At 42.1% G+C, this 15,725-nt stretch overlaps 2 protein-coding genes across 2 annotated transcripts; one reads left to right on the top strand and one right to left on the bottom strand.

Moving 5' to 3' along the window:
- The first annotated feature begins 4,238 nt into the window (after nucleotides 1-4,238).
- LOC124692138 (TOM1-like protein 9) lies at nucleotides 4,239-9,426 on the top strand. The gene is made up of 10 exons (XM_047225441.1): nucleotides 4,239-4,587; nucleotides 5,164-5,242; nucleotides 5,420-5,518; nucleotides 5,600-5,713; nucleotides 5,946-6,097; nucleotides 6,619-6,700; nucleotides 6,804-6,889; nucleotides 7,354-7,518; nucleotides 7,719-8,203; nucleotides 8,556-9,426. The coding sequence occupies exons 1-10, from the start codon at nucleotides 4,481-4,483 to the stop codon at nucleotides 9,191-9,193; spliced, it is 2,007 nt and encodes a 668-aa protein (XP_047081397.1). The 5' UTR covers nucleotides 4,239-4,480; the 3' UTR covers nucleotides 9,194-9,426.
- A 1,184-nt stretch (nucleotides 9,427-10,610) lies between these two features.
- LOC124692137 (proteinaceous RNase P 1, chloroplastic/mitochondrial-like) lies at nucleotides 10,611-15,017 on the bottom strand. The gene is made up of 6 exons (XM_047225440.1): nucleotides 13,398-15,017; nucleotides 12,491-12,577; nucleotides 12,233-12,414; nucleotides 11,714-11,834; nucleotides 11,171-11,239; nucleotides 10,611-11,049 (listed from the first exon to the last, which is right to left on the bottom strand). Exons 1-6 carry the CDS (start codon nucleotides 14,973-14,975, stop codon nucleotides 10,981-10,983), a joined length of 2,106 nt encoding a protein of 701 aa, XP_047081396.1. The 5' UTR covers nucleotides 14,976-15,017; the 3' UTR covers nucleotides 10,611-10,980.
- Nucleotides 15,018-15,725: the final 708 nt, after the last annotated feature.

Genomic DNA, 15,725 nt, shown 5'->3' with positions numbered 1-15,725 from the left:
GATCCAAGATCTCGAATCAAGATGTGAGCACCCTCAAGAAGCTCGGGCTGCTAAAGAAGAAGGAAGCGTTGATCTTTCCGAGCGATGAAAGTTTCCCGACGCCGCGCATCGGATACCGGGTAACGTTCATTGACCACCTCATTCGCGGCCTTTCCACCCCCATCCATGAGTTCCTTCGTGAACTATTTTCTATCTATGAGATTTAGCTACATCAGCTAACCCCTAACTCCATCCTCCACATCTCAATCTTCATCACCTTGTGTGCGTGCTTCCTCGGGACCCATCCTCATTGGGGCATGTGGAAGCGCATCATCTATCTTCACCGCAACATCTCCCGCAATATCGCCTACAACGTGGGCGGTGTTGTCATCTGCGTCTATCCCGACGTGGACTACTTCGACATCAAATTCCCCGACTCCATCCAAGGGTGGCGCAGGAGATGGCTGTACATCCAGGAGGAGCACAACAACTCTCAAGAATACAACGTTGCTCCCTTTGAAGGTACCGCAAAAATCCTCAGGCGCCGATCCTGGGACGCTGAAGCTACTGTCGAAGAAAAGTCAGCTACCGATGCTCTGATGAAGCGCATACATGAGCTGCAGAACACCCGCGGTCAAGAACTGTCGGGTGTCCAAATTACTGCCTACTTCCTTAGGATCAGGGTGCAGCCACTGCAGGCTCGCAAAAATCCACTTTGGATGTATGCTGACGAAGAAGATGTTGACCGCGTCTCGAAGGATCTTTCTGTGAAGGACTTGGAAAAGCTCGTCCGATGTTTTTCCTCGCTAAGCAAGAAAAACGATGTTCCAACCTCCTGCCGCGTGGAGCCGTATAGCGGCAGCCACGCCCTTCCCAAAGTAAGTAACTTTGTCTTTCGAGTTGTATTTTGATTTGTCGACTACTTTCTCATCTAATGTTTTATCTTGATCTTGACCTTGCCTTTTCTTCTTGCAGAACCACCAAATTCTATCTTTCCTTCCCCCTCTTCCCGAAGGTGGAGATGTGGATGTGCGAGCTATTGTCAATGACGACTCACAAGACCCCTCTCGTCCTGAGAGTGAAGTCACAGGATCTCACAAATCTGCGACTTCCTCCGAAAAATCTGAATCAGAGCCTACTGAATCAGGCCACTCTCCTCCTTCCGCCGTGTCTCCCAGGAGCAAGAGGAAAAGGAATGAAGTCGAGGATTCTGGCACCTCGAAGCCTTTGGAACCTGCTGTCGAAGAAACATCACCCGAGGATAGGACCCTACGCTATTAGGAGGGGATCGAAGTTTTTATTTGACTACTTGGCTCAAATCTTTTCCTCCCCCATTGGCATCTTTTATCCACCACATCGTTGCCACCATGTTTCATCTTTTGGTTTTCTTCATCTCGTGCTTGTTATGTTTGTGTCAAAGGAGAGGGAAAGGAATGTAGAAAGAAAAGGAGAAAGAAGGAAGAAGAAATAAAAAACAAAAACAAAAAGAAAAGGAGAAGGAAAAAAAAAGAGGAAGCCAAAACAGTAGCTCCAGCCGATCATACCGAGCCTCAGGCTTATTGTATAAAGCCTATACGCAAGAGAAGGATAAACAACAAGTCAAACTTATTATGGATCAGAGGGGTACGTATACACAAGAGGTAATTCTTTTATATTGTATAAAGAAAAACCCAATCTGTACGACTAGCCAAATTGACAAAGAAACACTAGCCTCCTATAATATTAATTAAAGGTTATTCATGTACTCCCTCGTCCTACGAAACATATCTTAATTTTGTCTAAATTTAGATGTATCTAAATGCTAAATAGTATCTAGATACATCTAAATTTAGAAAAAGTTAAGGGGTTCCTTTGATTCATATAATTTGTTTAGGAATTATGTAGGATTTGGATCCTATGAGAAAAGTTTCTACATAGGTTATTTGATTCATAGAAACATATCCTATAGGAAGTAATCCTATAGAAACCTTTTAGTGTTTTTTTTTTCGATAAGGGGATATCCCCGGCCTCTGCATCAATCGATGCATACGGCTCTTATTACTGTATTAAAAGTGTGAAACACCAAAGTATTACAAATCACGGATCACTCAAAGTCTCAACATAGATAAGCCAGAGGAAAATAATAAAATAGACTAGACGCCACAAGACCTTCATGTGCCACGTCTCTCAGAACGCCAGCCGTACCGGCTGTATAAATCCCGTGCTACCGTCGCCAAACGGTTGCACCCAATATCCATGTCCTGGCGCACATTCTCCGGCTGGAGATACGACCACATATGGATCCAGTTGATAACCAAGGGAATAAACTGCATAAAAGATGAAAAGTTTTTTTGTTAAAGATAAAATTATTTCTAACATTCCAGATAGCCCATAGCAGAAACCTTTTAGTGTAAATCCTATAGGATTTAAACCTTTTAGTGTAAATCATATAGGAAAAAAAAACCCATTAGCTCATACCTCATAAAAAATTCCTTTGCTACAATTAAACACACTTCATCTTCCCGTAGGATTTAAGTAGGCATAATATTTCAATCATATGATTTTCCTATTCATATGACTTTTCTATCTTATAAATTAAAGGATCCCTAAAACATATTTCATTGGGACGGAGAGAGTATATCAAATAGGACATTCATGTCAATTTTCAATGTGATGGCACCGGTGAAATGTAATCCTCCATTTTTTCAAAGCCGTTCTTCAATATTACTATGACGAATAAAGATAGTCACCTCATAATGTTTAAATATATTTCACCATCCATGAAAATGTCAGAGTGTTTCAGAAAAAGAAAAAAAAGATCACCTAATTCGTTAAGATGTCCAATACTCCACCTGAGAATATGATAACTTTCTCGTGGACAATGTAATTTGTCACTATCCGTACGAACAAATACCGATTTGTCTGCCCTTGCATTTTCTCATCAACTATTGCGTGTAACTACTGTTTTTTCCGCGCTTGCATTTTCTCATCAGTTATTGCGATTTTCTTTTGCCTTTGCATTTCCCATTCGTGTGTGCACCTCTCGTTACATCATCATACTCCCTCCATTGTAAAATAAGTGTCTTTATAGATACGTACTCCCTCTGGTTGTCATTAATTGACGCCGGACACTGCCTGCGCATGTACGCTTCCGCGTTGATTAAACATGATCGGAGGTATTATATCTAAACAAAACTTAAACACTTATTTTCGGAGGGAGCAACAGCTCCTAACGCAACCATCTGAACTGAAAAGGAGCAAACAGTCGGTGCCCAGTGGCCGGGAGCTGTTGTGTGCAACCAACTTTACTAGTAAACGGCAGGCTGGACCCCATTATCCATGCTACTACATATTCCTAGTCATGGCCGGCGCTAAACAAAAAGGAGGCCGCCGCCGTGTGGAGTAGGTTCGCTTGCCTGTCGTCGTCACCCGCCATCCATTGTTGATCCAATCACCCAACTGCTTTGAAAATGCCGGTCGAAATTCGTCATTGACTCTTCGTATTCGTGTTTTTGTTGCTATCTCGTGACCACCTGTAGTTGCCTAGTTGGCGGAATGGGGTTCATTGGCCGGCAAACACATGACAGGTCAACGAGGAGCAGGAGATTCCACGCTGAATGCAGCGAGAGGTGGTGATTTTGATGTATGCTTTTGAGTCTCAAGTGCAATTTCTACCCTAGTATATGAGGAACCGAGAGACTAACAAGTGACTCAACTCTTTGTAGATATTGATATATCTACACATTAAAACATATCTAGACACAACTATATCTAGACAACTTAATCATCAGTCCGCACCACATCATCTAAGTTTACTTTAATGATCAATAACATCAAAAAGATATACAGCTAAATATAAACAGGAAAAAAATTTCAGCTCTCCGGCTCATCTTCTCTTGAAATCTCGGCCGACTAGTTTATCTGAAACTTTTGGACTTTTTTGTTCAAACTTTAAGAATTTTTCAAAAAAACATGCTATGTGTAACTCCGGCTATACTTGTGGCTTTCGTTGAAGATAGGAGTGCACATGTTCAGGTAAAAAAAAGAGTGTACATGTTTGCATGTGAGCGACTGTGTTTTAAAATAAAAGAAACCAAATTCAACACACTTGAATAAGTGAAAATGGACTACTTACCGAGCAAACAAATGCCGCTTCACAGTGCGTAAGGAGTAGTGTAGTACAGTACATGATTTGGTCAAAATATTTTTTGTTGGCAGTTGAAAAAATACAAAAAAGGGAATGGAAAAGAACACCTAGTAGGGGACGAGAAGCGTGAAGGACAACCACCCGATCGCAAACGACACAAGGAACCAAACGGAAGAGGACGAACAACGTCAGAATTATCGAATCATCGTTGCCCCCGCCCTGGAACGAAGCCATCCCATCCCGGAGCGCGAATCCTCCTTTCCACGATCTTACTTGCCTTCCTCCGCCCGCGGGACAAAAGTGTCTTCCATTTCTTGGCTTTACCTGGTCAGGAGGGAGAGAAGGGAGGAGGAATTATCGTGGCCAACAGAGAAGATGCCGTCGTCGTCGTCGTCGGTGGTCCGCTCGACGAGCGACGTGCTCATCGGCCCCGACTGGGCCATGAACCTGGAGATCTGCGACACGCTCAACCGCGACCCCGGGTGAGGACGCACAACGATTAATTTTCCCTCTCCCTCTCCTATGTATTTTTTCATGGTGCTGATTCTGTTCTTGTATTGGCTAATTCTGTTGAAGAAACTTACATATTTTGCGACTCAATTTTGGCTTCAAGTTTTCTCCTTACGGGAAACCTTAGGATTTCTACTGCACATATTTATAAAATTTTGTTTTGTATAAGTACAGAGAGGAAGAAAGAAACAAAAAAAATTAACAAGTTAACAAAAGGTTGCTGTTCTAATAAATCTGGCCACCCAGGGTTATGTTGAGCACTAACAAAAACTGCCTTTCGTGATTAATTTCCACGGCTTCCACGGATTCCAGATCGACCTTCTTGACAGGTCTCGTTTTAGATTATGACTCTGTGACTTAAGCTAGCCTTGCTTTTTTTAACTCAAAATTTGCATTGGGGGTGTGTCCAACAGTTGATCAATTCAAGGTGTTTTTCTTTGTTAGGCTTCACTGCTATACCTTTAGTCAAATCAGACAAAGACTACCAAGTAATTTTGATGTGCCGTTATCAGTTTGTTGTAAATGTCTTTATATTGTTATATTCATAGGCAAACAAAAGATGTCCTGAAGTCCCTCAAGAAACGCATTGTGCACAAGAACTCCAAGGTCCAGCTTCTTGCTCTCACTGTAAGTATATGATCCTAAAACCCAATTTTCTTCGTATATGCATCTAAACTGCCATTCCAGTAGAAGGATAAGTGCAGATGTTGCAGACTTCTGCATTTGAGGTGCTCTAATACTGTGGGAATGTTTAAGCAATCCTTTACTCGACTACTGATCAGTGTACTGGTTTGCTTATCTCAGTTGCTGGAGACAATGATTAAAAATTGTGGGGACATTGTCCATATGCAAGTTGCCGAGAGAGACATACTTCATGACATGGTGAAGATAGTTAAGAAAAGGGTATGTATGAGCAGTTCAAACTTCAACATGTACTGGCTTTCCGTAGTAAGTCTAATTTCTTTATGTGTGTGCTGTTTCTAGCCTGATTATCATGTAAAAGACAAGATTCTTACGCTGATAGACACTTGGCAAGAAGTTTTCGGTGGCGCGCGTGCAAGATATCCACAATACTATGCAGCATACCAGGAGCTCTTGGTAATATTACAAGCATCGAATCTTGTGATCTTTTAATAACGTCAGATCTTTTTTTCAATCTCAATTTCCCCATAAAGGTTGCCATCTTCCAAAACGGCTGTAACAGAAATAAGCTACATTTATCTTTGATTTTAAGCTGACAATTGCTGATTATGCAATAATGTAGTTATGTTGTTTCTAAATTATCAAAATTTGTGAACTAATCCAACGCCAACCTCCATCTATATTCCAGCGTGCTGGAACAGTATTTCCTCTAAGATCAGAGGGTTCTGTGCCAGTACTTACTCCTCCACAGACTCAGCCTCTACAAAACTATCCTCCTGCTTTACGTGATGTTCATCACGATGCCCCTGAATCGTCAGTGCAGGATTTTCCTGCCATAAGGTATGCCAAATTAAACTTCAATCATACAATTGACATGTATGAAACTGCTATCATACTACTCAACTGAAGAGCAACGAACAGATTTGAAGAACAATGCAAAATATATTCATCAATTTTTGTTGTGCAAACACAGTTTCCTCCTTACATCTGTTGTAATAATGTATTTATTATCTCTGTTATTTTGGTTGTTTCTGTAAGTTGGTGACTGTTCCAGACTATTCTTTGACCATGTATAATACTTTTCCCATGAATCGTTTCTAACATCCCAACTCGGCAAGAAGATTTTAAGAATTTATGTAACACTTCTGTTTCTGGTGGTTGGGTTTTATTTCCTTCTACTTTCATCGTATAGTCGTATTGCTTCTCAGTTTGCTTTTATATGGTTGTGTACGAGATTGCTTTCTGTTACCTGTTTTTGGAAGTACAAAGTTTTGTGAACTTCTTCTTGTTATTCCTTGTTTGCAACTTATTGAAATCTGAACCTCTGCTTCTTTTGGAAATGTCCATTGTCATTTCACTAGCATGACAGAAATTCAGAATGCACGAGGTATCATGGACGTTCTTTCAGAGATGCTGAATGCTTTAGATCCAAGTAAAAAAGAGGTACATTCCTGATGCACCTGAATTTACCAGTCATACATCAACAAAAGAATAACTGTAATCAATCTAGCAGAGCAGGTAAAAAAAAGTTACACTGAATATGCAGGAACTTCGGCAGGAGGTCATCGTTGACCTTGTGGATCAGTGTCGTTCTTACAAGCAGAGGGCGGTGCAGCTTGTCAACAGCTCCTCGTATGTTTATTGATCGTCTCTTGCCAGTTCGCAGGCGTTTTAAGTGTTCATTTATCATAAATATTGCTGATAATTCATCTAGTGATGCACCCAATATGGTGCCAATAGGGGATTTATTTATTTCTGGTATGAATGAACCACATGTTATTAGTGTGAGATGCAACTGAAAGGGAAAAAATACATTTGTGATGTATATATTCTATGTTTTATGAAATGTCTGCAGTAACCTCTGAGCGTCTATTTACGTCTTGACGACAATTCCAGCTGCCTATAATAGTAAACTAGTATGTAGTAGAGCCTGTACGTTACTGGGCTGTGTGTTTTATGCAGTGCTAAAAAAAAATCTAAACAGCGAGTCTTGAAAAGTGATTCCTTTCTGCAGCTGATTTTATCGCTGGCATTTTGTAATCTGTTAATTTTGTGCCAGTAAAAAGCTTCTTATTTCAGATACTGAATTGATACAGGGATGAGGAGTTGCTCAGCCAGGGTCTTTCTCTGAATGATGATTTGCAGCGTGTTCTAGGAAAACACGATGCTATCGCTGCTGGCATAGCAGTTCGGGTAGAGAAGCCGAGGCCGCTCCAGTCCCAGAATGGCCATTCTCAGACTACTAAAGAACCAGTTCAAAGGTTGGCAAATTATGTCAAGCATTTTGTTCAACAAATTATACTAGAAATATACACCAGTAAGAAAATTCTCAAGAACAGCTGCAAGTTGGAATTGAGTGTGAAATTATTTTGGCACTCAAGTTTTTTCGTAATCATCTGGGTTCTCCCCTGACAAAGCTGCTGTTGCTTCATAAAACATTAACTTATCTTTCGGTTTTCAGGTCCTCGGCAACTACAAGTGCAAGCAAGCAAGCACCCTTTGAGCAACTAGCACTTCCTGCGCCTCCATCATCCAGCACTTCAAAAGCTGTCGCAACACGAGCTCCCAATATCGACCTCCTTAGCGGAGACGAGTACATCAAACCTGAACCTGCAAATTCACTGGCGCTCGTTCCAGTCAGTGAATATTCAGCTTCAGACCAGAATGTATTAGCCCTTGCAGACATGTTCCAACAAAACACCGCTTCCAACAACAACAAGCATAACCTTACAAACTCTTCGACTCCAAATTCTACTTTCCCTTCATCTCAAGCATATCATGCTGCAGTGCAACCTATGCTGCCTCAGCAGCCCACTGCTTACTCAAATGGGGATATGACCAATGCCATCGTGCCATACGGTCAGCACTCTCAACCGAAATCCACAAGTTCATGGGATGGCCAGCCTGCTTATGGAATGAATTCCCAACAGCAGGCACTAAGTTATGGTACACTGCTTTCCTTATCCCAAGTGCTTTGCTAGGCCTACAATAGTATTATTATGTGTCTGTTAATCTGAAACTGTAGGCAAAACACTCGCCGCGTCCTTAATCGATGGATTATATAGTTTAAAATAGTGCCTACAAATATAGCACAGGGTCGGTGTAAAATATCTCACGCTGAACAAAACATGTAGTCCTGTATTCGTGTACATGTAATTCAGTATGTGCCTAGACACCACACTGTTAGGGCTAATGCATTGTCAACTTTTTTTAGCCCTTCAGCTTGGTCCAGAAAGTATGTGCACCTTCTTTCCATTTCAAATAGCTCCATGAGCATCTGACAATCTCCTATTAACAGGTATAGAGAATCAAAATGGAGACCTTCCACCACCACCCTGGGAAATTCAACAGTCCATGGGTAACCAGCCCCAATACAGCCAAGTGGGTGCGATGTCATTGCAGCCTGTCAGCATGCCACCCCAATCAACACAAATTGGCCAAGGATTCATTTCAACGCAACAAATCGCGAGGGCACAACCAGGAGGAATGCATCCGCAACCAGTGCCAGGCATGCCACATGGGGCTCTACAATCACCACAGTATGTGCCAAACATGCAACATGGGGGCATGTATCATTCAATGCAAATTAACCAAGGAATGGGCATGTATTCTCAACCGATGGCTGGTGGACAGTTTTATGGGATGAACCATCAACAGTTATATGCTGTTCAAATGGCCGGTTATGGGTATGGGCAGCAATCTGGAGGCTACTATATCCCGAATGCCGCATACGCGTATACCAGTGCGAATGAACTTTCCCAGAGAATGAATGGGCTTTCTGTTCAAGATGGTACTTCGAATGGAGCAGCGACGCCCTTTTCTCTGAAGCAGCAGAATAAATCAAGCAGACCCGAAGACTCGCTATTTGGTGATCTTCTTAGTATCGCCAAACTGAAGCAGACCAAACCTGCAGCTGGGAAAGTTGGTGGCTTGTAAGAAGAATGGTTGAGGAGATGATTGATTGTGCTTCATTTGCTACCAGCAGAAGCTCCACCTCACAGTTAATAATTCCTTTCGCCACTTTTTGTACAATGGCAGATGGATTATTGATATAATTTCCCTTTTTAGAAAGTAGTGCAGCTATCAGTTTTAGTGTCATCGACATCTATCTGTACAAAAATCAGGCAGTGACCAAGAGTTTCCAGTATATCCCGTTCCATTTCACTATAGCTTTCTAGCAAGAGGATATTAGCAGTTCATATTTCATCTTGATATTCTCTGCACCCTCTTGCCAATCTGATAGGACGAGGGTGCCTTCGCCTGTTTCTATCTCGTCGTGTTGCATCTTTTAAGCTACATCGGGTGTTTTTCTCTTAGTACTATGCGACGCAATTTAATACTTACTATAAATGCTTAGCTTTGTAGGCTAGCTTAGTTTGCTTCTTAGCAGTTTCGTTTGTAACCTTTGCACCACCTTGGTGTTCTTCTTCTAATAAAAGTGGCACGCGTTTGGGCATATGTTCGAGAGAAAAAAACGCCTGGTATCTTCATTGATTAAATAAGCAGATATATAATGGAAATGTACTTCCTCCGTCCCACGAAACATCTAAATTTAGACAAATCAAAGACATGTTTCATGGTACGGAGGGAGTATAACATGTTTGAACAGAAAACACAATACTATTATGCTGATGTCAATAAGAGAGATTCCCCAAAAGAGTTGATAAAAGAGAAGGAATTGATAGTTACATTAGCTAAAATCTTAAGGAACAAATGTAGCGAAATGACAGTTCCCAAGAAAACGGACAAACATGGTGACACAAACCAAGCCATATATCTACAGATGGAATTAAAACTAACCCTATTAATCTTACAACTTTAAACTACATTATAACAACAAATTTTAGTCCTTTTCCTATCATGTGGGAGAGTCACTTGTTTAGCGGTGCCAAATGAAAAGAGTAGAAGAAATGCTGCCTTTGAGAAGAGATCCTGTTTCAAGCAGAAGGCAATCATCAACAACATTGCTTATATAGGGAAAAATAACTAACTTAGCCAGATAACATGGTTCATCTGTTATCCTGAAAATATTTTATGGTTGGTCCCATATCTAGTTACCCTCAAGCTTAGGATCCAAAAACTGCCGTACAATTCTATGCACAGATAGTAGATAAATAGAGACCAAATGAGATACTAACCTCATACTTCAGAAAAGAATGGTCAACATTTAGCTTTAAAAGGACATCATGCTTCATTCAGAAGTTTTGAATCAACTCTTGATTCATTATATTATGCATGTGATTACGGCGTGTCATGCATAACCAGGTCTGTTCTCCATCTGGCGAACCTTCCTTGGTGACCGGGATATGCCAATGGCCTTTCTCCGATTCCTGGGATTTAGGGGTAATGGCAGACAATTAAAAAGTCTGACCAGATAGAGAACAATGAGCTACATGAATCTGATTGAAGCATTGAAAACAAAAGAAAATCCTGTCTGTGCATAAAATTGTTCAAGAATTCGGCCGAATCACCGATTAAATGGCCAGTTAATCGCTACTCAGTGGCTCACTGAGTAGCCGATAAATGCTGATTACCGAATTGGCCGATTAATCGCTATTCAGTGGCCGAGCGAGCCGTTACCAGTTAACGAATTCCTGAACAACCCATAAATCAATCATATGTATGCCTGATTAATTATTGCAAGCTAAAGGTCGAAGCTAGAACTACAGATGTTACAGATGTACTACCTAAAAGACCCATTCAATACGAGCCTTTTATCAATGCTAAACGATGGTATCTCGGTATCTGAGATCATACAGCAATGATGATCTTCCTAGATTCTCCTTAACCATCTTGAGAAATTATGATATAAATCAATGAACGAATCAAATAACTACAATATGGTGCTTCAAGTAGAGGAATTGGTTCACTTAATTCTTCAGTCGATAGCTAAATAAATAGCTAAATTCAAACCTGAATCACAACCGAGCAAGGAGGTGGCATTTGAAATGTAACACAGTTGTCCCCAAAAGTGAAGTGTACCTGTTAGTAAAGATGACACTGTGAATGAGCAAGCACTTTATTTTGTCATATCTGTTAATGTTCTTTGATAAGTAATGATTACGGAAAAATATAGTGTGTGTTAATGAAAATATCAAGTGCTAATGTGCTACAGAGTTTGGCTCTGAAACCTCGTGCGGAACATATTTCTTTGTATATGTATTTTTTTAACATATAGCATGTACATGCAAATACATGTTATACCAATTCCATGGCCATCTAGTTTCTTTAGATGTTTGAGTACATGTCACCTCAAGTTGTTACAGTCGCATTCGTCTTTATCTTCAACATGTTCAAACATTCAGATGGAAGTGTTTTATTTTCCCATAATGTAGCTTGTTAGTTTTGCTAGATCCATGCTAAAAAGTATCAACATCATAATTGACAGAGGAAAAGTAGAATTAGCCTAGACTATTCATAAATAAAACACTTTTCTATTAAATACATGGTCCAAACCTGATGCCTTTCCTTCCATTTGGGGAAAAAGTCTTTCTCCAGGAGCTGAAATGTGTGGTCTCTCATTTCATCATTTGTAATCATCAAGCATTTCCATCTGATTGCAGCAAACAACCAGTACCTGAACTACATGCCCACAATATTACTTACACATATTCGCAAAAAACTAATTTACTTACTTCACGAGAGCAGGATATACCATAACAAATATTTTATGGATAGCACCAAGGTAACCGGCAAAGCGAGAATTTTGAATACTGTGGCCATGTAGAACCAAGACAACAACCACTCGGTAAGGAACAAAGAGCACTACATTGCACGGTTAATGGTTTATCACGAAGAAGTTCTTTTCGTTTAGATTAATGTTCAAAACATTGATAACTCAAAACAGATAATAAAACTAGACATCAATAAAACAAACTGAGCTTCTTGATAACTCAAAACAGATAATAAAACTAGACATCAATAACAATCAGAAGTTATTGTAGACGTTCCTAGAGGCATCTCAAAAGCGCTTACCAATCATCATTTGAGCCAGTGGGGGTTTCATATACAGCATTTGCTTGCTTCCACTTTTGAACCAACTTCTGATTAGCAGGGTTTTTCATGTGTTTTCCAGCGAGATGTCTGTTATGCACAACTATCAAAGGCCACTTTCTTGATGGAAACCTTTTCTGTGTGGCATCAGCAACAGCACTGACCTGCTAGTGAACTGATGAGTGAGTTACTTTTCTTAAACTAGCCCAAGTAGAAGAAGACGTGTTGCAACATACTCGCCTTACTCAAGGAAAGATGACTCTGGCTAAGACCAACATTGGCAGCATCCATAACTGCATCAAAAGGGCCATGCTTTTCCAGCCATTTCTGAATAAGAAAAATAAGGTGCAAACGGTAAGATATATACTTAATGAGAAGCAGCACCATATATGCTGGGCTCCATTATAGCGCAGCTATTATATGGAAGCTTGGGTGGATAAGCAAGAAGCATGCTTACTTCCAATGTATCAGGTACAAACAGTGCTAACACTAGTTTTAAAAGTATCAAACTAGTTTCGATTTTAAGATTTTTTATTTAAATGTAGCATTTGGCAGGTCTACAGAAAAAAATCATTCGGTGCAGAATTAAGATATTACAGAATATTTGCAAATCTATTTCCACATTTCGTTGTAAAAAGCAAAACAAGATGGAGAACTACAAGATAGAAGTTACAATAAGGTTGTGCATGCTGGAATTTTGTTATTGTTGGATATTTACTTCACACGCAATGCAGATTTATCTTTGAATTGAAAACTATTTCGATGTACCCCTAGAAGGATGTCAATCGGTCATGAACTTATGGCATTCCATTCACCTACTCTACTTCTCCCCTCTTTATGTGATCAGTTGGATCTGCTGCAAGCGTTTGAGATTGTTGTTCTGTTTGCCACCAAAGTAGGAATCAAATTACTTGAAAAAAACCAATAATATGTAAGATGCAACAATGAGGCTGTTGCAGGATCAGATTAGTGTCACCGGTGGTCCGACCTATTGCTTAGTCTAGTTTGTTTTATCCATCGCAAGTTCGCAACACATGATTATTTAGCATGCATGTATCTGGTGTTATCAATTCTGTATCATATTGGTGGCAACACATATGTATCTACATAGTTAAAAAGCGAACAAAATGGCAACCGAAGGTATTACCTGAAATTTCTCAAAGTTTGAGTTCTTCACTCTCTTGAGAGCTAGTTTTGCCACCATTGTGGCAAAATCCTCTGTCTCCTTTGGATCAAGGTCTATAATAGCCAACTTGTCTCCACAAGCAAGGCAGACACCATTCTTGTCAATGTGGGAGCGTGTTATGATCCATTTTCCCCTCCCTAACCAACCCAAACCATGCCAACCCCCTCCATTATTTTCAATTGCTTCTGCTAAAACAGAGATATTCCACTTTCTCTTCCCCACTTTGGATGCTGTTGAGCTACTAAACCAAGCCTCTAACAATTTGGCTGTAGATTGAGATACCTGTCTTACAGTAGTCCTGAACTTATGCAGCAAATAATAGACCCTATCACCTTGTCTGGCGACCACAGAAGCACTAAGAAGCATCCCCAATTCAGGCTCTTCAGGTATGACCCCAGACTCCAACATATGGGCCTCTACTTCAAATGCCTTATCAACATCGCCGCTGCTGCAAAATGCTGCTAACGCAGGGCCATATGAGCGCAACTTTGGTGCTATACCCAGCTCTTTCATTTGTTTGACAGTTTCAAAGGCCATGTCACCGTTCCCCATGGACATCGCCATACGGGCAACTGCAGTCAACGCAGCCTCACTCATCTGAACCCTCTCTTTCTCCGAGCGCATTTTTTCAAATATCTCAAACCCTCGAGTCCGTGCATACTCTTTGATCTCATCACTTATCGGTATGCCGCTAGCTGTTTCCTCCAAACGGAACAAACTGAACTTATTTCTCTCCTGGTCATGAACAGGGTCTTCATGCATATCGTTGTCCTCTGAACACCCCGAGCTTTCAGCCGATGCAGAATTTAATTTACCATTGGTGCCACTTTTTGCCGGTTGCACAGTTCCAAGGGCGGCAGAAGAGCACAGGTAAAGCAGCACATTGTAATGGTGCTGCCCCATCCTGACCCCCTCCCTCACCGCAGAATCATACAGGTCGATTGCTCCCATAACATCTCCTCTCTTTGAGCACATATCCAGCTCAACTCTCAGCTTGACTCCGCGCTCACTGCCCTTCGACCGCTTCCCCCTCTTACTCACATTTCCTACTCCTCTATCTTCACCACTTGTTGCCAAATTTGCAGCCTTCACGGGTTCCTGCACCCGCATTACCCCTCTCATCCAGCGTCTGCCCCGCCCGCGCCCTTCAGATCCCCCGGTACTTCCATGGCCTCCCCTCCAACCCGTCTGTACAACTTCCCCCTCCTTGCCTTCTCCGAGCACAAGCCTGTCACCCCCTCTTATCCAGCGCCTTGCCCCACGGTCCCTTCCCTGACTCGCAGACAGGTTTGCCTCCCGGGTCACTCCACCCTGAGCCGTTGTACGTGGGACGCTGACCGAGCCTGCTCCACCTTCCTCGGTTCTTGAGGGGTTGCCGTTTGCAACGACGTCAGAGTTGCCGTCGCTTTGGGGCAATACGTCGAACAGGTTGCGGGCATGGCATGCAAGTGGAGGAAGGACTCGCTTGAGGGAGACAGAGGACGAGGAGGCTGCGGCGAGGCGGGTGGGGAGAGGGTGAGGTGTGAGGAGAGACGCCATGGCTCGCTGCCATGAGAGCGGGAGGGAGGGGAAGCGTGTGGACAAGGGCGGAGCAGCGATAAGGTGACAGTATCGGGCACGAATTTGAAATGGGAAAAATTGATGATAACCCCCCCTGTTGGGGGTACTTTTATCATAACCCCCCTTGTGTCGCTGACACGTGGGGCCGGACCCCACGTGTCAGCGACACAAGGGGAGGTTATGATAAAAGTGGCACCAACTAGGGTGGGTTATCATCAAATTCTTCGTTCATATATCCGTGGAAAGTTTCGGTAGAAAACTGGTTTTTTTTTTTCGAGAATACACCCTGAAAGGTGTATCAATCGCATAGAAGAAAGACCAAGACAGCCGGTACAAAGCCAAGAAGGCTACAACTCCACTCCACGATACAACGCTGCACCACGATACAACCACTGGTGGAAAAACAGGCTTCGGGTGAGCCCCATAAGTCGCGAAGGTAAAGGAACCGCGACTAATGGGGTCTTTAGTCGCGGTTCGTGTGGCGAACCGCGACCAAAGGCCTGGGCCCAGGGCGCTCGGTGGCCAGCCGGTGCACGTGGGGAGCTTTAGTCCCGGTTGGCCAGAGCCAACCGCGACTAAAGTGCCGAAGGCCTTTAGTCGCGGTTGGCTGAGCCAACCGGACTAAAGCCCTTCCCTATATATACCCACCCGGCAGCCCAACACTTAGCCATTTGGTGTCATTCTCTTCACAAGCTTCACAAGTGGGTGTTAGGTTTGCTTTTGGTTCCT

The sequence above is a fragment of the Lolium rigidum genome, chromosome 2, assembly GCF_022539505.1.
Source record: "Lolium rigidum isolate FL_2022 chromosome 2, APGP_CSIRO_Lrig_0.1, whole genome shotgun sequence".
NCBI lineage: Eukaryota > Viridiplantae > Streptophyta > Magnoliopsida > Poales > Poaceae > Lolium > Lolium rigidum.
The sequence above is the reverse complement of the archived record's forward strand: the minus strand, read 5'-3'. Positions and strand labels throughout refer to the sequence as shown.

What these genes read in the sequence shown, in the direction of transcription:
- LOC124692137 (XM_047225440.1), bottom strand. Translation starts at nt 14,975, where the DNA reads ATGGCGTCTCTCCTCACACCTCACCCTCTCCCCACCCGCCTCGCCGCA. An exon ending in GTCATCTTTCCTTGAGTAAG is followed by an intron (nt 12,415 to 12,490) that starts GCGAGTATGTTG and finishes GTTCACTAGCAG; the next exon opens with GTCAGTGCTGTTGCTGATGC. An exon ending in AATGGAAGGAAAGGCATCAG is followed by an intron (nt 11,240 to 11,713) that starts GTTTGGACCATG and finishes CTTTACTAACAG; the next exon opens with GTACACTTCACTTTTGGGGA.
- LOC124692138 (XM_047225441.1), top strand. Translation starts at nt 4,481, where the DNA reads ATGCCGTCGTCGTCGTCGTCGGTGGTCCGCTCGACGAGCGACGTGCTC. An exon ending in TCCAGCTTCTTGCTCTCACT is followed by an intron (nt 5,243 to 5,419) that starts GTAAGTATATGA and finishes TGCTTATCTCAG; the next exon opens with TTGCTGGAGACAATGATTAA. An exon ending in TAGATCCAAGTAAAAAAGAG is followed by an intron (nt 6,701 to 6,803) that starts GTACATTCCTGA and finishes CTGAATATGCAG; the next exon opens with GAACTTCGGCAGGAGGTCAT.